Raw genomic sequence first — 23,418 nt, 5'->3', positions numbered from 1 at the left:
AGTTGATGAACAGCAACCTGACGTATGTGTTCCTGTTATCTAGATGGTGCAGAGCTGAGTGGGGAACCAGCAAAATAGCATCTACTGTTGACCTTGTTGTGTCGTTCGGTGAACTGGAGCAGATCCAGGTTATTTCTGAAGCAGGAGATCATTCACTCCATAACCAACTTCACAAAACACTTCATTACAGTGGATGTAATTGGGATGATATAGTGATTCAGACAAGTCATCATGATCTTCTTAAGCAGACGGTATGATAGATTACTTTTTAGTTTAGTTTATTATTGTCACGTCTGCCGAGGTAGAGTCAAAATGTGTAGGAAAGAACTGCAGATGCTGGTTTAAATCGAAGGTAGACACAAAATGCTTGAGTAACCCAGCGGGACAGGCAGCATCTCTGGAGGGAAGGAATGGGTGACGTTTCGGGTTGAGACCCTGTCAGGGGAGTGGGCGGAACAAAGATAGAATGTAGTCGGAGACAGTAAGACTGGTGGGAGAACTGGGAAGGGGGAGGGGATGGAGAGAGAGGGAAAGCAAAGGGTAATTGAAGTTAGAGAAGCCAATGTTCATACCGCTGGGGTGTAAGCTACTCAAGCAAAATATGAGGTGCTGCTCCTCCAATTTGTGCTGGGCCTCACTCTGACAATGGAGGAGGCCTAGCACAGAAAGTTCAGATTGGGAATGGGAGGGGAAGTTAAAGTGCGTTGCATCGGGAGATCAGGTAGGTTAAGGCAGACTGGAGGTGTTCAACGAAATGATGGCTGAGCCTGTGCTTGGTCTTGCCGATGTAAAGTTGACACCTGGAACAGCGGATACAGTAGATGAGGTTGGAGGACGTGCAAGTGAACCTCTGCCTCACCTGAAAAGACTATTGGGGTCCTTGGATGGAGTCGAGGTGGGGAGGGGGTAAAGGGGCAGGTGTTGCATCTCCTGTGGTTGCAGCGGAAAGGACCTCGGGAGGGGGTGGTTTGGGTGGGAAGGGACGAGTTCAGCAGGGAGTTGCGGAGGAAACGGTCTCTGCGAAAAGCAGAAAGGGGTGGAGATGGGAAGATGTGGCCAGTAGTGGGATCCTATTGGAGGTGGCAAAAGTGTTGGAGGATTATATGCTGTATGCGACTGCTAATGGGGTGGAAGGTGAGGATAAGGGGGACTCTGTCCTTCTTGCGAATGGGGGGAGGGGGAGTAAGAGCGGAGCTGCGGGATATTGAGGAGACCCTAGTGAGAGCCTCATCTATAATGGAAAAGGGGAACCCTCGTTTATTAAAGAATGAGAACGTCTCCGATGATCGAGTATGGAAAACCTCATCCTGGGCTCAGATGCGATGTAGACGGAGGAACTTGGAGTAGGGGATAGAAATGGGAGTCAGAAGGTTTGTAGTAGATGTCGGTCAATTGTTTGTCTCCTGTGATGGAGACGGTGAGATCGAGAAACGGTAGGGGGATGTCGGAGATGGTCCAAGTGAATCTGAGTTTAGGATGGAAATTAGTTGTGAAGTTGATGAAGTCAGTGAGTTCTGCATGGGTGCAGGAGGTAGCACCGATGCAGTCATCAATGTAGCGGAGACAGAGTTCGGGGATAGGGCCAGTGTACACCTGGAACAGTGATTGTTCGATGTACTCTACAAAGAGGCAGGCATACCTGTGGCCCAAGCGATTGCCCACAGCTACACCTTGGATTTGGAGGAAGTGGGAGGAATCAAAGGAGAAATTGTTGAGAGTATGGACCAGCTCTGCTAGGTAGAGGAGAGCATTAGTAGATGGAAATTGGCTGCTTCTGCAGTCGTGGAAGAAACGGAGGGCTTTAAAACCTTCCTGGTGGGGGATGGAGGTGTGGAGTGACTTGACATTCATGGTAAAGATGAGGGAATGGGGGCCTGGAAAACAGAAGTCATTGAGGAGGTACAGTGGAAAGCGTGCAATCCAGTTGCGTGTTATCCAGTCAGTGAAAAGACTAAACATGATTACAATCAGGCTGTCTATCGTGTACAGATACAGGAGAAAGGAAATAACATTTAGTGCATGATAAAGCGAATAAAGTCTGATTAAAGATAGCCCGAGTGTCTTCAATGAGGTAGATGGGAGATAGACACAAAGTGCTGGGAAGTAACTGAGCGTTTCAGGCAGTTTTCGGATCAGAACCTCAGACAGGATGGTCTTTTGAAGCAGATGGGAATTTCAGATTGCAAAAATAAGAGATTAAAGATATGTAGAAACAAGGAAATGCAAATGCTGATTTACAAAAAGGACACAAAATACTAGACTAACCCAATGGATCAGGCAGCATCTCTGGAGAGCATGGACGGGACGTTTCTGGATGGGATTGAAGAAGGGTCGAAATGTCACCTATCTATGGTCTCCAGAGATGCTGCCTGCCCTGCTGAGTTACTCCAGCACTTTGTGCCCTTTAGGTTAAGATATCCTTGAATACTCCATCCAGTTGTTCTGCAAGGGTCTTTGACACTAACCAGGAACACTGTCTGGGTTGGATGCTTTGCATGGATTCTTACAGGGTGCTCTGACGTCGGCCAAAGAGACTACGATTATAGGGTCGACAGGGGCTGTGTTGGGCTTGTGCAGGTGTGTCATTGTTTTCCCTTTCAAAGCCTGCATAAGAAGCATTGAGGTAGTGGAGCCAAATACAGTAGTGACATTCAAGGGACAATTAGTGGGGCACATGGATATGTAGGGAATGGAAGGATATGGACCTCGCTCAGGCAGAGGAGATTAGTTTGTTTTTTTAATTAATAATTTTATTAGAAGCAGTGTACAGCGGCATATGACAAAATACATTTAATGTACATCTTCCATTTTAAATGTAACAAAAAATTAGAACAAGAGAGAAAGAGCGAGAAAGAGAGAAAGTGAAAGAAATAGTGAATGTGTAAACCCCTAGACTACCAATAGTGCAGTCCAGGAGTGAATAAGTAAAAGCCTATAGAAGACTAAGAAGACAAAAACAAAAAAATAATAAAGGAAAAGGAAAAAAGGGACCATTACGTGTTGATATACCTGCTTCATTTCTCACCACACCCATCACCCTGTCCGTAAATCGGTTTAATTCCGAAGTTGTGGTGCACCATACTATGCTTGTAATGAATCAATGAAAGGAAGAGGAGATTAGTTTAACGGCATCATGATCAGCATGGATCACTGTCAGGAAGAAGATAGAGGAGTCTGAAAACTGTAACATCCAGGTTCAGGAACAGTTTCTTCCCTTCAGCCATCAGGCTATTAAACAATACACCCTCCAAGGAAGCTCTGAACTATATAGACTTGGGGACATTATTCTTGTCTTTGCACTCTTATTGTTTGTATGTTTATATATATTGTATATACATAAGAAGTTTGTTGAGTATGTATATATTTATCCTGTATCTGAACACTGTGAACGGCTCGATTGAAATCATGCATAGTCTTTCCGCTGACTGGTTAGCATACACCAAATGCCACGGAGTGCTGTGGAGGCCAAGTCAATGGACATTTTTAAGGTGCCAGATTGACTGATTCTTGAGTAGTTAGGGGTGTCAGGGCTAATGGGGAGAATGCAGGAGAATGGGGTTGAGAGGGAAAGATAGATCGGCAATGATTGTATGCCGTAAATCGCCCGGCATGGCCTAAAATGGCCGTGGGACTTAGCATCGCTCGCCTGGAGCTTGGACATCGGGAGAGAAATGGAGAACAGGGGAGAGAAAATATTTTGCCTTCCATCACAGTGTGTTCACTGTGATGGATGTTTGTGTGAATTAAATTGTGTGTATGTCTGTAGGAAATTGTCTTTGTTTGTATGGCTGTGCAAACGGAATTTCGTTTGAGCCTCACTGAGGCTCAAGTGACAATAAATGGTATTGTATTGGATTGTATTGGAGTAGACTTGATGGACCAAATGGCCCAATTCTGCTCCAAGACCATCTGAAAAGCTTTGCAATGTGCCTCAGTTAATGTGACAATAAACTAAACTAAACTACTCATCCCTGAGCCTCTTGTGCTCCAAGTAATAAAGTCCTACAATTTTAAATGTTTAGAAGTTTATACTGAAAGTCTTGGGTCCTTGTGCTTTCTGCCATCTCTGACACTGGGTCACAATGCCCGCTTACATTTAGGGTCAATAAATTGCAGTGGTTGGGGGCAGTCTTTTGCAACTGGAAAGGATGTTAAACAGATTTACCGGCTCTAATTGGGGTTGGATGTTTGAGTGCAAAGGAGAGGCCAGGCCAAGATTTGTTTCTCTGTTGTGTTGAAGGCTGAGAAATGACCTGATTGGAGTATATAAAATCATGTGGGGGCATAGATAAGATGAATAGCCACAGCCTTTCCCATAGGGTGGAGGAGTCTATATTACAAAAAAGTGGGTATAGGTTTAAGGTGAGAAGAACATTTTTTAAATGGAACTGAGGGACAACATTTTTGCAAATTGGGTGGTGGATATATGAAATGAGCTGCCAGAGGAAATGGTAGGAAGGAACTGCAGATGCTGGTTTACACCGACGGTAGACACTAAATGCTTAGTAACTCAGTGGGTCAGGCAGCATCTCAGGAAAAGGCAACATTTCGGGTTGAGACCCTTCTTCAGACTCTGTAGAACTCTCACCAGAGAGAGGAGGAGAACATGTCTGAGAAATCCAGTTCAAAGAAGGTTCTCGGCCTGAAATGTCACCTATTCCTTTTCTCCAGAATTTCTGTCTGACCAGCTGAGGTGCTCCGGCATTTTGTGTCTATCTTAGGTTTGTAGGGATATGGACGAGGTGCTGGTAAGTGGAAAAGCTTGATTTGGCAATTTGGTTAGCATGGAAAAGTTGGGCCGAAGGTCCTGTTCCCATGCCGTTTAGTTCTGTATCTCTATGACTTTATAACTATGTTCATTTTCACAGATGCGCCTGTGCTTTTCGGTGCACTTTACCTCCTACCAAGACAAGTATGTTAAAAAACCCATGTGTGCCGCAGTTAGCCACAGCTTGGTTTGGGAACAGCTCTGCCCAAGACTGCAAGATATTGCAGAGAGTTTGTGGATGTAGCCCAATCCAATACACAGGTTCCTCGCCATTGTCTCCATCTACACTTCCCGCTGCCTCGGAAAAGCAGCCAATATAATCAAAGACTTATCCCACCCTGGTCATTGAAAGCATGCACCACCAGACTCAGAAACAGCTTCTTCCACTCAGTTATCAGGCTTCTGAATGGTCCTTTCATAAGCTAGGGTACTGTCTGATTCATCTCAACCCCATTACGAACATTGGACTTTGTCTATGGAACTGATGCGCTACAATGCTGAGAACTATATTCTGCACTCTGTATCTTCCCCTTTTCTCTATCGATTGTATTTGAGTTTGACTTTGATTGTATTAATGTTTTGTATTATCTAACAGTTCGGACAGCATGCAAGACAAAGCTTTTCACTGCACATCGTTACACGTAACAATAATAAACCTAAATCTAAACCTGAAAGAATTAAGTGGCTCGGTATAGTTGCTCCGTCGGTTTAAATGAATACCGATTGCTCTAACTTCAAGTAACCCCTCCTTTCCCTCTCTGTCCATCCCTCCCCCACCCTAGTTCTCCAACTAATTTCACTGTCGTCCTGATTCATTTTACTGATTGGATTCCTCGTTGTCAATTTCCCCTCAGCTAACAATGAACCATTTAACATTTCCTTAACATTGTCTGCTTTGATCTGTTGTTTTTACACCGTACCCTGCCTTGTCTCTAGTCTCCCTCTCTGCTGGCTCTCAGTCTGAAGAAGGGTCTCGACCCAAAACATCACCCATTCCTTCTCTCCAGGGATGCTGCCTGTCCCGCTGAGTTACTTCAGCACTTTGTGCCTGTCTTCAATGCACCTGTGTTGGAGCACCTGGACAGATAGTGTGTGGGATTTCTGAGAAGCTTATTTTCAGTTAGATGAATAAAACTGCACCAAGTCCCCGCTCTTAAGCACATCAAGGAAGACCTTTTATTTAATAGTTTTATATTATTCGACTTGCTGATTTGGCCAATGATTTTACATTGTTTATTTATTTTAGACATTATAGGTACAGTGTGGAAAACGGGCCTTTCAGCCCACCAGTGCCGACCAGTGATCGCCCCGCACACTAGCACTATCCTACACACGTTATAGACAATTTCAGACACACTTCGGATGTTTTGGGTCAGGACCCTACTTCAGACTCGATTTTTCAGACTAGTTTTGTTTTGTTTAGAGATACTGTACCCTTCGACCCATCGAGTCCGCGCCGACCATTGCTACACCAGCACTGTCCTACGCACTTTTTTAACCTACAAATCTGCATGTCTTTGGAGTGTTGGAGAAAAACGGAGCACCCGGAGAAAAACCCACATTGTTATGAGGAGAACGTACAAACTCCGTGCAGGCAGTAGCCGTCATCAGGATGCAACCCGGGTTTCTGGCACTGTAAGGCAGCAACTCTACCACTGCGCCACCGTGTGTTACGCTAAAACTTTTAAAGCGATCTAACCAAAGCAATTTCAAGAAAAATTTGGATATAATTTTCTGATTACACTCGGAGAAGTATTGTACCTCTGACTCATTTTCACACATTAGTTAATAGCACATCAGGTGTTCATTTTATGTGTTGTTAAATGTACATTTAGTGGACAAGCTGAGATTTCAGTGCTGTTTCCACACACCACATGTTAGCAATGAAGGTACTAATCAAATATAAATCAAATCTCTGCAATATATCTGCCAAAATAGAATCTTTGTCCTAATTATATTAACATTTATGGTTGTAATTCCTGCATAAATTCATGGAAAAGCAGTCAAATATTTCAACTTAAATCATCTATCGCCCACTTGTGTTTGGAGAGCCTAATTTTGTGCCTCTTTGAAAGTTAACTGGTCTTAACAAAACAATACACAGCATGTTAATGAGATCTCGACAATTCCACATTATGAATAGTAATATTATAATATTGCAGCAAGTATTTAAAAAGAAGTCTGAAGAGTAGTTTACCTTCAATAGGAAGTGCAGCACTCTGTCCCTGTCCATACATGAAACTCGTACAGGCAGAATTGGTTTGAACCTTCTTTGTGAATTATTTTTTTAATAGAACTTTCCGCTTTCGAAAGTCACTCAACTGAAAAGTCCCAGATCTCCCAAAAAACGTCCGGACTGAACACCTATCTCAAAATTATTCCTGGTGGAATTTATTTTTTCTTCTGATCAGCAGCTCTTGCGCCCTGTGAGAAGTACTTGGCAGTCAATGAAGAACTTTTGTCTCGCATGAGTCAGCCACTGTTGATTGTAATGCAGGCAACTCAAGCCAAGTCCAGTGCAAATGGGGCTCTCTGAGAAAAACCTAGAGCTCATCGGGAGCGAAAAAAAAGCAAGCTGGTCCTGCAAGGAGGCAATTCATCTTTGTGTTGAAGCATTTGCAAGTGCCAGGAATGTGCCTTTCATTTGCTGATTAGTCAGGGAGGCAAGCAACCACTTTAGAGACCGGGTGTATAGCCTTCAAAAGCAAACGGCAGTAAACCTTGCCTCTCCTCCTCCAACACTCACACCATTATTTCCCTCCGTCACATAATCATCAATCCCTCTTCATAGCCCCATGAATGCCTGACCATGAACTGGCTTGTTTTCATACAGCCTCCACTTACACGGGTCTTTTTAGAAGCAGCACACTAGTTTCAGTATTTAAATTCATGGCCACACTTGGAATGTAAACGCACGTGGTTAGTAGGTATGTCCGTCTGGTTGAGGACTGCGGCAACTATGAATTCTGTGATTGAACGGGATCAAATAAATGTTTGTGTTCTTTCCTGCATTATGTTTAAGGCTAAGATTTGCTGGTTGAATGGTTTTTGCTTTCATCAATGGAATGACAGGGGCAGCACAGTGGTGCAGCGATGGCACCAGGGACCGGGGTTTGATCCTGACATCGGGTGCGGTTTGTACGGAGTGTTGAATGACGTTCTCTCCGACACCTTCATGAGTTTTCTCCGGGCGCTCCGGTTTCCTCCCACACTCCAAAGACGTAAAGGTTTGTTAGTTAATTGGCTTCTGTAAATTGTAAAATTGTCCCTAGTGTGTAGGATAGTGTTATTATATAGGGTGAATACAAAAGTGAAGTAACATGGAACCAGTATGAACGGGTGATCGATGGTCGGCGTGAGTGTGGTGGGCCGAAGGGCCTGATTCTATGCTGCATCTTTCATTCAGTTATTAAACCTATTCCCTTCAGTCTTGACCAGTGTAATCCAGACCACAACATTAGAAAGCAACACAAGCCCCTCTTTATCTTCTTTCTGGTACTTTATCCATTTATCCCAAGACAGCGTCCCATAGTCCCTCCTGGCACTGAAAAATGGTTTCTGCTGCTGCAGACATGATGGACTGAATGGCCTCTTTCTGTACTATAACATTGTGAGGTGGCATTTGCGGTGTTATGTTCTGTTTTGTTCACCACACTATAGGAAAGTTGCCATTGTTGGAAACAGTGCAAGGAAGGTTTGCCAGGACTCGAGGCCCCAAGGTACAGGGTGAGGTTGGGCAGGTCAGGTATCATCTCTGGCGTCTTGGACTTTGGAACAGTGCGAATAAGGTTTTCCTACCCACAATGTCATCTGTCCATGTTCTCCACAGATGCTGTTTGACCCCCTGAGTTACTCCACACTTTGTGTCTTCATTTGTAAACCAGCATCTGCAGTTCCTTGTTTCTACAAGCAATTTACTGGAGCAGAGTTTCTAAAGTTCATCTATTCTAGTAGCAGAATTAGGCCATTTGGCCCATTATCTAATCCGCCATTCAATCATGGCTGATCTATCTTTCCCTCAACCCCATTCTCCTGCAGTCTCCCAAAATCCTTGACCCTCATACTAATCAAGAATCTACCAGTCTCTGTCTGAAAAATATCCAATGGTGGCCTCCACAGCCTTCTGCGGTGATGATTTCCACATATTCACCACCCTCTGACTAAAGAAATTCCTCCTCAGCTCTTTTTATTCTGAGACTATGGCTATGTTTCCATTTGTGGAAACATCCTCTCCATTTCCACTCTATCCAGGCCTCTCACTATTCAGTAAGTTGCAATGTGGTTTCCCCCTCATCCTTCTAAACTCCAGTGAGTACAGGCCCAAACTACAGATCCAAAATGTTGACCATTGAAGTTCAGAGGCAGTCAGAAGCATGGCAAGTCCGTACACCATCCCGACTTAGAAATATAGCCCTGGTCCTTCTGACTTTCACATTTCATCAGTAGATTTTCTTATGACATAGCTTTGTCGAGGTTTATTATTATCATCTGTAGAGTGAAAAGCTTTGTTTGGCATGTTGTCAATGAAATCAGGTAATACCATACATATATGCAATCAATCAGACTCAAAACAATAGATAGAGTTAACGGGAAGATACAGAGTGCAGAATATAGTTCTCAGCATTGTAGAGCACCAGTTCCATTGAGCCCAATTTCCACAAAGGGATAGAGGTGAATCGGACAGTCCCCTTGCTTATGGAAGGGCCATTCAGAGGCCTGTTAACAGAGGGGAAGTTTAATCCGACTTAACATTACACCCTTCACCCTGCATCTGTATTCTGTGGACAGCGTGATTGTAATCATGTATAGTCTTTTCACTGACTGGATACCACGCAACAAAAAGCTTTTAACTGTACCTCGGCCAACATGCCTCTTAAACATTTTTAACATATCAGCTTTCACCACATGATCGTCTCTCCTGGCAGTGCATTTCAGGCACCCACCACTCACTCAGGGTGTTTAAAAATTGCCTTATAAACCTCCTTTAAATGTCCCCCTTCTCACCATAACACTCTGACCTCTAGTTTCCTCCCTGGGAAAAAGACTGTCCAGGGTGTCTAACTACTACTAATTCTATCTCCATTCAAAGGTGGACAGGACTGAAGAAGGGTCCTGAGTCAAAACGTCACCTCTAGTTCGTTCACATTTATTGTCACGTGCACCAATTGGTACAGTGAAATTTGAGTTACCGTACAGCCATACGAATAAAAAGAACAAAATACACGATAGAGTTTATCATAAATATCCACCACAGTGGAATCAATGTTTCTCACTGTGATGGAAGGCAATAAAGTTCAGTCATCTTCCTCTTTGTTCACCTGTGGTGGGGCCTTTGAACCCTCTGCAGTCTCCACTATGGACGACCCGATGTACAGGCCCTCTCGCTGGGATGATCAAAAATCTGGCGTCGGAACGGATCGGAACACACTTTGCGGATTGGAATTTCCTAATCGGCCACTTCTTACCGAAGACCGCGGCTTCCAAGACTACAGGCCCCGTTGGATGGATCTCCAACTCTGGCGATCCTCGGCAAGGGATCACTCCGCTATGCGATGTTAAAGTCAGCACCATGCCCACGGCTAGAAGCTCCGAAGACCACAGCGCCACGGTATTAATATCAGCAGGCCCAACACTCTGGAGCTCCAACACTGGCGATCCCCCGCTCCGTGATGTCAATTCCGCCCTGCATCTGCTATTCCCTCCAAAGATGCTTCCAGACCCATTGAGTTACTTCAGCACTTTTTTGCATTTTGCTTAATATTATATCAACTTCAGTTCCTTGTGCACCCATAATGTAGTTACATTGACCTCAATTGCATTTGGAGATTCCTGTTGAAGTTTTTTTAGGTTACAGCTTAGAGTCACAGCCTCAAAAAAGACCCAATGGCCCTCCATCGATCACCCGTTTACTGTCGTCTGAAGAAGGGTCCCAACCCAAACTTTTGTGTTTGTTTTCTAGGTCTGCACAAAACTTGACAGTCTTCAAATTACAACAGAAGTCTTTAATGCATCACTCAATGCTGGCAACAAGACAACTCAAAATGGCTGCACACACACTGTCTACAGACAGGATAAACTATATACAAAACGTCTCCCTTTGTCCTGTGCAGCGCCACCTGCTGCATAGGAGGAGCAATGGGTCCTCCCACCCCACATGGTCCACCAAACATCACATTCCCCCTTTCCAGTTTGAACATCTCCATTTAGCTGAACTTCACTTCGCTCTTTTTTTACAGCCTGTTTTGCGTTTCACTACTCTTGTTAAAGACTCAGAATCAACAGAGTTTTCCTCAGTGTTCTCTTTTGAAGAGATAACAGTATTTGCTTTATCTGTATGCTGTTCTTTCTCCACTTGACTATAGTTTTTCTCTGCGGTCATCAGCGTTTTGGATGCGAACGCGATTGGTTCTTCCTTGCCGTTCGGCGCCGTTTGTGAAATTACTGCTCCAAAACCAAACGGCGATGCATCGACAGCCAGCGAGATCAGCTTCGATGGGTCATAGTGGACCAAATGCATCTTCTGGGTGAGCATCTCCTTCAACCTGGTGAATGCCTGGTCACACTCTTTGGACCAGTGCCATTTGACATCCTGTTTTCACAGGTTGTTCACGCTCTTGCTGACCATGTTGACATCCGTGGTCGATGACAATGCCACAGTTGATCCATCGTAGATCAAGGCGTTCATGCCAATCTTGAAAGCATCGATCCAGTCGATGGCGCCCAGGGATGTACCTTCTTTACCAACGACGATCAGCGGCAACATCTGTGTCATACCATTACAGGAAACGGCAACAGTGCATTTGCCTTTCGTGGGAATGGGCTGTCGTCCATATCCGAAAAAGCGGATGTTGGCCTGTTTCAGTTTCAGGCAAAATGCCCGGTCAGAAAGGAGATTAACTAAAACTACCTACGGCTACCTCAACTACCTACAACTACATGGCGACCCCACTACCACTTGCACCTATGACTATAAAAGTATTGATTTTCTCCATGGCGATCAAATTTTGGTCACAGACAATTTTTCAACGTTACTGAGGCCACGACTAGTTCCCAGAATGCGAGAACGCCTCGTGACCATGAAGTAGACTCACCAGCGACCATCAGCGAGCATGTGGCGACCATGTGGCGATCATGAGGCGAGTGCAGTCTTCTGCACTAGCCTAAAAAGTCACCTAAGTGAGACAGGCCCTTAAGGGGAAATATATCTAAGCTGGTAATTCATTTTGCAGGAGCTCCCTTTCTTGCTGTTAAAGTAATCAAACTGTGTAAAAATACACAGCAATAAATAGCAGCAAGACATCCAAGTTGCTCTTCAGCTGCTCCGGCTGTGAATTCCAGGAAGATGTCATTATTTTTTCCGTTATCTTTTCACCAGACAAGTCAAAGCGAAGTTAACGAGACTTTTGGGATCCCATGAGTATTTTCTCTGGTTAAGTAACAAAACGAATCTTCACAAAATATAGAAATATAATATAATTCCTTTGAAACAAAAGAGTTGCTGCGTTACAGCGCCAGAGGTACGGGTTCGATCCTGCTTATGGGCGCTGTCTGTACAGCGTTTGTACATCTTCCATGTGAGCACCGGGTTTTCCCCGGTTTCCTCCCACACTACAAAAACGTACCTCTAGTTTCCCTCTCCCCTGACCCTAAACGTCACCTATTCCTTTTTGCCCGAGATGCTGCCTGACCCACTGAGTTACTCCAGCATTTTGTGTCTTTCTTCGGATTGTAAGTTACTTGGCTTTGGTACAATTGTAAATTGTAGGATAGTGGTAGTTTACTAGGTTCAGTGGGCCCAAGGGCTTGTTTCCTTGCCGTATTTCTAACAAAATATCTGTGAGAATCATCACTGCTAGCTTTAGTGTTTACTTTAGACTTTAGACAGACTTAGACGTTGAACCACCGAGTCCATGTCGACCAGCGATCATCACGTACACGAACACTATCCTACACACGAGGGACAATTTACGATTTACAGAAGCCGATTTACTTACAAACCTGTACGTCTTTGGAATGTGGGAGGGAACTGGAGCATTCGGGGTAAACCCATGTGGTCACAGGGAGAACGTGCAAACTCCGAACACACAGCATCCATAGTCAGGATTGAACCCGAGTCTCTGGCGCTGCAAGGCAGCAACTCTACCGCTACCACTCTATCACTGTGCAACCCCAACTGTATTACAAAATTATATTACATAACTATATTACCTGTATTCAAGGACCAAAGTCAATGCTCCATTCCACTTAACTGGCTCGAAAAGTTGTTAAGCTGGATTACGGAGAAGATTGATGAAGATTTTGCCAGGACTTAATTGCCTGAGCTAGAGGGAGAAGTTGGGCAGGACAAGGCTTTATTTCTTCGAGCTCAGGAGGATGAGGGGTGATTTTATAGGGGTGTACAAAATCATGAGGGGAATTGACAGGGTAGATGTTCATTCTTTTATCCAGAGAAGGGAATCAAAAACCAGAGGACATAGGTTTAAGGTGAGAGCGGAAAGATTTAATAGGAACCTGAGCGGCAACATTTTCACACAGGCATATGGAATGAGTTATCAGAGGAGGTAGTTGAGGCAGGTACTATTGCAATGATTAAGAAACATTGAGACAGGTACATGGATAGGACAGGTTTATAGGGATATGGGCTAAACACAGGCAGGTAGGACTAGTGTAAAATGAACCATTGTGACTGGTGTCGGCAAGTTGGGCCGAAGGACCTGTTTCCACACTGAATTACTCTATGTTACCCTCATCCAAGCATCTGACGACTTGTTATGCCTCTTGTTCAGTGGAAGATCAGTAAGTCAAACCAATAATGGGACTTTAGAAAACGTACTTTATGCAAAGCAGCATTTCTTCCGGAGGTTTGGTTAACCTCGAGAACCTTCACAAACATAATGTTTCAGCTTGTACATTCGTACAACATGCCCAGAGAAGAGAAGACAGCTGGCCACAAGGCACGATTATTAATGGAGCATACACCCAATATTACGTAAACCCTTCATAAACCTCTTTAATATCACCCCTCAGCCTGCTGCACTCTAGTGAGAACAATCACAGCCTATCTAATCACAATTAAATGGATTGAGTTGTAAAGAGGGGCTGGATGGTTGGGACATTACGGCCTGGAACACAGGCAAGATTCCTGGAAAGATTCTGGTCAATCTCATGTACACTCTTTCAAGCGCTATCACATCTTTCTTATAATGTGGTGCCAGAACTGTACACAATATTTCCAATGTGGCCAAACCAATGACTTGTACATCTGCAAATGGACACAAAGTGCTGGACTAACCTAGCAGGTCAAGGAAGTATCTCTGGAGAATACAGATAGGTAACGCTTCAGGTCGGGACCCTTCTTCAACGTTGTATAGCTGCAATGTGACGTCCCAACTCTTATCTGACAAACTTACAAAATTCTTACCTTAAACTTACAAAATTCTTAAGGGGTTGGACAGGCTAGATGCAGGAAGATTGTTCCCGATGTTGGGGAAGTCCAGAACAAGGGGTCACAGTTTGAGGATAAGGGGGAAATCTTTTAGGACCGGGATGAGGAAAACTTTTTTCACACAGAGAGTGGTGAATCTGTGGAATTCTCTGCCACAGAGGGTAGTTGAGGCCAGTTCATTGGCAATATTTAAGAGGGAGTTAGATGTGGCCCTTGTGGCTAAAGGGATCAGGGGGTATGGAGAGAAGGCAGGTACAGGATACTGAGTTGGATGATCAGCCATGATCATATTGAATGGTAGTGCAGGCTCGAAGGGCCGAATGACCTACTCCTGCACCTATTTTCTATGTTTCTATGTTTCTATGTTTATACTCAACACCCCTATCTATGAAGGTAAGCAAGTTAAACGCCTTTTTTCAATACCCTATTCACACATCTTGCCATTTCATGTGTCAATATTCAAGTGTGTTTTATTATCATATGTCCTGAAACAGAACAACTACATTCTTATAAACTAAATATATATATCATGTGTGTGTGTGTGTGTGTGTGTGTACTGTGTGTGTGTGTGTGTGTGTGTTTCTGTGCGTGTGTGTGTGTGTGTGTGTGTGTATGTGTGTGTGTGTGTGTGTATGTTTGTGTGTGTGTGTGTGTGTATATGTATGTGTGTGTCTGTGTATATGTGTGTGTGTGTGTGTCTGTGTACATTGTGTATGTGTGTGTGTGTGTGTGTGTGTGTGTGTGTGTGTGTGTGCGTGCGTGCGTGTGTGTGTGTGTGTGTGTGTGTGTGTGTGTGTGTGTGTGTGTGTGTGTGTGTGTGTGTGTGTGTGTGTGTGTGTGTGTGTGTGTGTGCGTGCGTGTGCGTGTGCGTGCGTGTGCGTGTGTGTGTGTAGATACAAGAAATAATTGTAACCATCAATGCTCAATTCCCATGTCTATGAAGGTAAGTAATAACAGCAACAGTAAGTAATAGTAATGGTAACAAATGCAGAAAACAGCATAGACCTTGGGAGCAAGTATGTATACTTTGGAGTGAAATGTTCCTTGAATTTCCGACTGTTTATATATAGATATATAGACATTGCAAAAGGATTTGAGTATAGGAGCAGGGAGGTTCTACTGCCGTTGTACAGGGTCTTGGTGAGACCACACCTGGAATATTGCGTACAGTTTTGGTCTCCAAATCTGAGGAAGGACATTATTGCCATAGAGGGAGTGCAGAGACGGTTCACCAGACTGATTCCTGGGATGTCAGGACTGTCTTATGAAGAAAGACTGGATAGACTTGGTTTATACTCTTTAGAATTTAGGAGATTGAGAGGGGCTCTTGTAGAAACTTACAAAATTCTTAAGGGGTTGGACAGGCTAGATGCAGGAAGATTGTTCCCGATGTTAGGGAAGTCCAGGACAAGGGGTCACAGCTTAAGGATAAGGGGGAAATCCTTTCAAACCGAGATGAGAAGAACTTATTTCACACAGAGAGTGGTGAATCTCTGGAACTCTCTGCCACAGAGGGTAGTTGAGGCCAGTTCATTGGCTATATTTAAGAGGGAGTTAGATGTGGCCCTTGTGGCTAAGGGGATCAGGGGGTATGGAGAAAAGGCAGGTACAGGATACTGAGTTGGATGATCAGCCATGATCATATTGAATGGCGGTGCAGGCTCGAAGGGCCGAATGGCCTACTCCTGCACCTATTTTCTATGTTTCTATGTTTCTATACACACACACACACACACACACACACACACACACACACACACACACACACACACACACACACACACACACACACACACACACGCACACATTAATATATATATATATATATATATATATATATAGTCAGTCGAATTATGCAGTCGAATATATATACATACCAGTCGAATATATATATATATATATATATATATATATATATATATATATAAACAGTCAAATATATATAATACAATGTTGAAAGATATTTGGACAGGTACATGGATCGAAATTGTTTCGAGGGATATCGAAGGGATTCGAGGGATATCCAAATATCTTTCAACATTGTAATGTAACTTGCTTCTACAGCTTCATCTTGTAGCTCATCAAAAATATCCACTACCTTCCACGTGAAAATAAATTCTCCTTGTCCCATTGAAATCTTTCCCCAATGCACCAGAACTGAACACAATGCGGCCTCACCAACATCTTATATAACTGCAACATGGTCAACTTCTATACTCATTACTCTGATTGATGAAGGCCAAGGTGGCAAAATCCTTTATGACCACCCTACCTACCTGTGACTCCACCTTCAAGGAACTATGTACCTGCATTTTGAGATCCATCTGCTCTACAACACTCCCTTCAACATCATCCAATCAGTCCTGTCCCACCTCTCTTTACCAATCTACAGCCCTGTAACTTATTTTCTCACACACACACACAGCAAAAATCAACTCTGCACTGGTGCTGTTTGCCATTTGCCCATGCCAGCCATAGTTTACAGTGGCCAATGCAATATATCAGGGAACTAGAACAAACTGCAGGAACCCCTCACAGTCACAGGGAGAACATGCAAGCTCCATTCATTCAGACTACGCCCACAGTCGGGATCGAACTAGTGCTTTGTTCATCTGTCCTAACAAAATCCATATATAACGCTGTCAAATTTTGTTTAATAACACCCCTTAGAACACCTTTCAACAATAATATGTACGTCGGTGTTGTCAGAATTAAGCAGGGAGGCCAGCATTACCCGACAATGCCAAAAGAACTTCAGATTCTTAATTGAAGAACATGTTAGCCCAAATAGATAAATCACTAGGTGTATCAAATTTAATTAGATGTTATGCAACAACAGTTAGCAAAGAAAGAACACAGGAGAATAACCAGGAGAATCATTTGATTGAAATCTGCCTTCACACGGTGTTGTGGGCATTACTCCCTGATAATCTATACCTTGGAGATGATAACTTGTTACTGACTCTGACAGCTTGGGATCAACCCAGCCGGGGACTGTGATTTACTCAAATTGAAGGTTTGTATCCAACTCAGCAGAAGTTATAGTGGAAGGAAATGCAGATGCTGGTTTAAACCGAAGATGGACACAAAAAGCTGAAGTAACTCAGCGGGTCAGGCAGCATCTCTGGAGAGAAGGAATAGGTGATGTTTCGGGTCGAGACCTTTCTTCAGACTTAGCGTCAGGGGAAATTTTGCCGATTAAGATGCCCCATCTAAGCTCATCGCAAATATCCGCGGTTGTCCCAGTTCCATCTAAATCGTTTCTATCTGTGTACCAGTTCAAATGTCTTTTAAATTTTGTTATAATGCCTGCCTCAACTACCTCCTCTGGCAGCTCGTTCCATACACCCACTGCCCTCTCTGTGATAAAGCTTTCTACCCCAGGTTCATATTAAATCTTTCCCCCCTCACCTTAAACCAATATCTCCTGGTTCAGGTAGGTGGGACTAGTATAGATGGGATGGGCAAACTAGTATGTTGGTTGGTGTGGGCAAATTGGTTCCAAGGGCCTGTATCCACACTACAATGCAATATGATACGATAGAACTTTATTCATTCCAGGAAATAAATTGGTCTGCCAACAGTCACAACACGCAACAGGGCACATGAAAACTTGAAATTAAAATTAAATTAAAAGTGAAAAAAAAGAAAAGGACAACACTGTCTGGCTGCCGTGCACACAGCGCCTTCACTGGAGCAAATCAACAAACAAACAAACACAGACTTATCCCCTGGGCAGAGTCTCTAAAACAAGTGCCTCCCCTCTCTACCACACCGGGTCCCCCTTTGTTCTCCCACCATCCCTCACAGCATTCCCCCTATGCCGGGTCCCCATTGTCTTCCCCTCCCCCCGTCATCGTAATCGACCACTGATCATGGGTCGATCGCGAAGCCCCACTGCTACCGAGCCTCCCGTTGCCGTCGAGGTCCCACCATCGCTGAGGTTCACACTGCTGTCGAGGCTCATGCTGCCGCTGAGGCTCCTGTTGCTGCTACCGAGTCTCCCATCGCCGCCGCTGCTGAGGCTCCTTCGGCCCAGACAGGCCACGTCTCGCCGGCTTCTCCACAGTCCTCTGGGAGGCATGTAGAGTGAGTCGGGCTGACCGGGGTGCGTTTCGGTCAGCGGTGCGGTTGTTTGGCAGTGGATCGTGCAAGCAGGAGGCTGAAGAGTGATCTTATACAGATGTATAAGATCATTACAGGAATAGATTGGAATAAATACTATTTTACCCAGAGTTGGGGAATCAAGGTTTGGCTCATGGGTTTAAGGTGAGAGGGTAAAGATTTCCAGGTATAGTGGTGTTTAAGAAACTTTTAGATAGGCACATGGAAGTGCATGGAAAAGAGGGATATGGATCATGTACAGGCTGCTGAGTTCAGTTTGACTTGGCATCATGTAAGCACAAACATCATGGGCCGAAGTGCACGTTCCTGTGCTATATTAATCTATGTTCAATGTTCTATGTTCCATATTCTATGTTTTATGTAGAACATAGACCAGTAAGCAGAGGAACAGGCCTTTCAGCCCACAATGTCTGTGCCGAATATCAAGACAAGACCAACTAGTATTTCCATGCACATGATCTATATCCCTTCATCCCCTGCATATCCCTATGCCTATTCAAAAGTCTCTAAAATGCCACTATTGCATCTGCCTCCGTCACACCCCCAGAGGCTCACCCTAATATTTGACCCTAATATCTCGTCAAATATCTCCTATTCCTATATCTATTCATATATCTCAGAATTGCTCTTATGGTACCTACCTCATTTACCTCCTCTGGCAGCTCGTTCCATATAACCATCATCCTCTCAGTGAAATGTTGCCCCTCAGGTTTGTTTTAAATCTTTACGTGATATTTTCATCCTGGGAAAAAGGTTCTGACTGTCTACCCTATCCATGCCTCTCGTAATTTTGATGATTCATGTGATTCATGAGTGTCACGGTGGCACAGCGGTTGAGTTGCTGCCTTAGAGCACCAGAGACCTGGGTTCAATCCTGACTACGGGTGCTGTCTATACGGTGTTTGCACATTCTCTGTGACCTGCGTAGGTTTTCTCCAGGTGATCTGGTTTCTTCCCACAGTCCAAAGACATAGAGTTTTGTAGGCTAATTGGCTCGGTAAAATTGCAAATTGTCCCTAGTGTGCATAGGATAATATTAGTGCATGAGGATCGCAGGACAGCGTGGATTTGATGGGCCGAAGGGTGTGTTTCCATGCTGTATCTCTAAACTAAACTAGACTAAAAATGTGCTTGATCAGATCAGTAAACGGTTTGAAAGTACCTGCCTCCACGACCCATTCTGGCTGGCAACCAATTGCTCCACTGAAATTGTTTGAATATAAGCCAAATCATTGGAAACACAGCAGACTTCACAGGCAGAGAAGGGCTGTCATGACAATTGGAAAAATAAGAATAGAATAGATGATACACCTTGTTGACTTTGGCAAGCTTCGCAATCTCCAAAATGGCTCTGATGGGAATGGGTCTCATGCATTTAAATTGGTGTCTTGGTGCAGGCTGGGTGATATTCACTTCTGCCTGAAGTGGTGTGTTTTTAAAATGGTCTCACACAAAATAGGATCGCAGAGCAAAATATCCAACACAGTTGGATCCCTTGGAGTACGCTCGGTATTCGGACCACTTTATTTCTCCACATGAATCTGTTATCTTTGCTTCTTTTGGGTTTGGGAACTGTTTTTTTGCATGTACCAGAAGGATGTTTATTGTTAATGGGTGAAATGAATGAATGAATGAATGTAAACTTTATTGTCATATGTGACAAGTCACAGTGAAATTATTTGCTTGCACACCTTGCCGAGGTATGCAATAGTCGCACATGGTGCTTACAAAGTTGACGTCAGTATTGTCGAAACCCGGGAGATGCGATGAGGGAGAAGAAGATACTTTTCTTCGGCACGTCTAATTTAGAACATAGAACATGTTCATAAGTCATAAGTGATAGGAGCAGGATTAGGCCATTCAACCCATCAGGTCTTCTCTGCCATTCAATCATGGCTGATCTATCTCTCCCTCCTAACCCCATTCTCCTGCCTTCTCCCCATAACCCATAACACCTTTACTAATCAAGAATATGTCAATCTCCATCTTAAACATATCCATTGACCTGACCTCCACAGCATCTGTGGCAATGAATTCCACAGATTCATCACCCTCTAACTAAAGACATTCCTGCTCACCTCCTTTCTATAGGTACCCCCTTTTATTCTGAAGCTATGGCCTCTGATCTTGGACTCTCCCACTAGTGGAAACATCCTCTCCACATCCCCTCTATCCAGGCCATCCACATGAACCAGTACAGTACACGATTGAGCCCTTCGGCCCACAATGTTTGTGCCGAACATGATGTCAAGTTGGGTTTCGGCCCGAAACGTTGCCTATTTCTTTGCTCCATAGATGCTGCTGCACCCGCTGAGTTTCTCCAGCTTTTCTGTGTAACCTTCGATTCTCCAGCATCTGCAGTTCCCTCTTAAACATGATGCCAAGTTAAACTGATCTCATCTGTTTGTACATGATCCCTATCCCTCTATTCCCTGCACTTCCATGTGTTTATCTAAATGCCTCTGAGTTACTCCTGCATTTTGTGTCTATCTTGTGTTACCTTGGGAGAGAATTTGCTGTGTTAAAAGCACAGTGCAAAAGGCAATGTCTGCCATTATCTCTCAAAACCTTTCCAGTCCCTGTTGAGAGTGAGTGATTTTTAGGCAAAGCATTCTAATAGTTGCAAGATGCCTTCTTCATTCTAGTTCCGGTCTCAGCTCAGCCTCCTGGCATCATTACTGAAGCTAAAATGTCAGCATACAATGGGAACTTTATTCGGCCATTTCTCTTCTGGCAGAACTGGGTGGTTGGAACTTGTTTAATGTCAGGTTTTGCAGCACAATAAGCCAGATGTCATGTTCTCTGGGTGACCAGATCCAGCTGTATAAACCAGCAAGACAATCCAGCCTTTTCAAGTAGATGGAAACTTTCCCTAATGACGATGTTGTTTAGAGATAATGAACTCAAAAGCAAGTTTCCCAGCCCTCCCCTTTCCACCCCACTGCCACATGGTCTTAAAAAGAGCAACTTCAAGTTGAGTATAGAAGTATTGCAGCATGATGGCGCAGCGATAGAGTTGCTGCCTTACAACGCCAGAGACCCAGGTTCGATTCTGACTGCTGGTGCTGTCTGTACGGAGTTTGTACATTCTACCTCTGACCACATCAGATTTCTCCGGGTGCTCCAGTTTCCTCCCACACTCCAAAGATTACAGGTTTGTAGGTTAATTGGCTTGGTGAAATTGTGTGTAGGATGGGGTGAGTGTACAGGGTGAACGCTGGTCAGCATGGACTCGGTGGTCCGATGGGGCCAGTTTCCACTTAGTATCTCTAAAGTTTAAAGTTGGGAGGTTATGTTTCAGTTCTACCAGACATTGGTGAGGCAACATTTGGCATATTGTGTTCAGTTTTGGTCACCCAGAAGTTGTTAAGCTGGAAAGAATACAAATAAGATTTTGAGGATGGTGCCAGGACTCAATGGCCTGAGATATACGGTGGGGTTGAGCAAGCTAGGATTTTATACTGAGGAGCACAGGAGGATGAAGGGTGATCTCATGGAGGTGTATAAGATTATGAGAGAAATAGATAGGGTAATTGGACCGTGACCACAGGAATCAAGAATTATAGAACATAGGTTTAAGGTGAGGGGGAAAGATTTAATAGGACCCTGAGGGGCAATTTTTTTTACAGAAAGGCTGATAGGTGTATGGGACGAGCTGCAGGAGGAGGTAGTTGAGACAGGGACTATCACAAAAAACATTTGGACAGATACATGGATAAAGTAGGTTTGGAGGGATATGGGCCAAATGCAGGCAGCCGAGACTAGTGTAGATGGGACATGTTGACTGGCGTGGGCAATCTGAGTCGAAGGGCCTGTTTCCCTTGTGTGACTTAATGACTACAAGTGGAGTGGGAACTAAGGGACTAGACAGTAGTTCATTAAGTCAAGGATTTTGCAGACACGTTATAGTAAAAGTTGGATTAAAAAACAAGGCACCTTTAATTGTGATCAGTTGATTGGCAGAAATTGATTGCAATGGTCATAGCATGGAAACAGGCTCTTCGGCCCAAGTTGCCCGCGGCGACCAAAATTCCCCATCTACACTAGCCCCACCTGCCCGTATTTTGCCCATATCCCTCCAAAATATTCCCATCCATTAACCTGTCCATTGATTGATTGAAAGATATAGTAAGGAAAGAGGCCCTTCAGAACTGTTCATACTAATTCTATGTTATCCCATTATTGCATCCACTGGGGGCAATTTTCCAGAGGGGCAATTAACCTGCAGATCCGCACCTCTCTGGGATGTGGGAGGAAACCGGAGCACCCTCGCAGTCACATTGTGAGGTGCAAGGGGTCAGATCCAGCAGCCGATGTCAGGATCGAACTCGGTTCCCTGGTGCCACGAGTCAGCAGCTCCACCATCTGCGCTACTCTGCCCCCACTGAACGTAAGGCATCGGAGACTATTAGTCTTCGGCGACAAGGTCATCCAAACAAGAAGTCGGCAGCTTCAGTCCGCAGTTCAGTTCCTGATCTTCAAACTCACATTAAATGCTCAACTACTGCGAGGATTGACAGCGGAAAGCTAAGCTAGAAGCCTAGGCTCTTCGGGCATGGATATAGACCACTGATTTCCAGACAAAAAGCCTCCCAGCCTCTCCTGATGATGCTTTCAGCTCAGTGTCAGCGCTCGATCCATCTCATAAGCCCCTGTAGAATCTCACCCATGCATAGCGCAAATATAATTACGCCACAGTTCCCTGACTCTTGAAATCCATGCATAATTCCCGGGACCAGACAGATTAAATGTAGGCATTGAAATCACCAATTTGTACAGTGATCTGTGCATAAGACAGCAACATACACGCCAAGGCTTTAACAACATTAAATTTAATTTCCATCAAATGTGAGTATATTGGATTTTAAATCCTTACCGAATTTTTAAAAAGTCTTGTCAGAAGAAATGAAGAATGTGTAATGGAAAATGTTAATCTCTCTTCCCTTTTAACCTCCTGAAAACCATGGTATTGTTTCACACTGAAATAGGGAAAACAAGGCAGGAGGAATTTCATTTATTCAGAGAACTTACAATGGTCACTGAATGGATCTAGCACTCTCTTATTCCGCATTAATACATC

General features: G+C 44.1%; 1 protein-coding gene across 1 annotated transcript in view; it reads right to left on the bottom strand.

Annotated features, from left to right (window-relative positions):
• Positions 1 to 11,626, bottom strand: part of LOC129696445 (cadherin-7-like) — a 114,033-nt gene extending 102,407 nt beyond the window's left edge. The window contains exon 1 of the mRNA XM_055634341.1: positions 6,966 to 11,626. Coding sequence (XP_055490316.1) covers positions 6,966 to 7,005 — 40 coding nt within the window. The 5' untranslated portion in view covers positions 7,006 to 11,626. The remainder of the gene's footprint in view (positions 1 to 6,965) is intronic.
• Positions 11,627 to 23,418: the final 11,792 nt, after the last annotated feature.

The sequence above is a fragment of the Leucoraja erinacea genome, chromosome 4, assembly GCF_028641065.1.
Source record: "Leucoraja erinacea ecotype New England chromosome 4, Leri_hhj_1, whole genome shotgun sequence".
Classification (NCBI taxonomy): domain Eukaryota; kingdom Metazoa; phylum Chordata; class Chondrichthyes; order Rajiformes; family Rajidae; genus Leucoraja; species Leucoraja erinaceus.
This window is presented reverse-complemented; position numbering and strand designations above follow the sequence as displayed.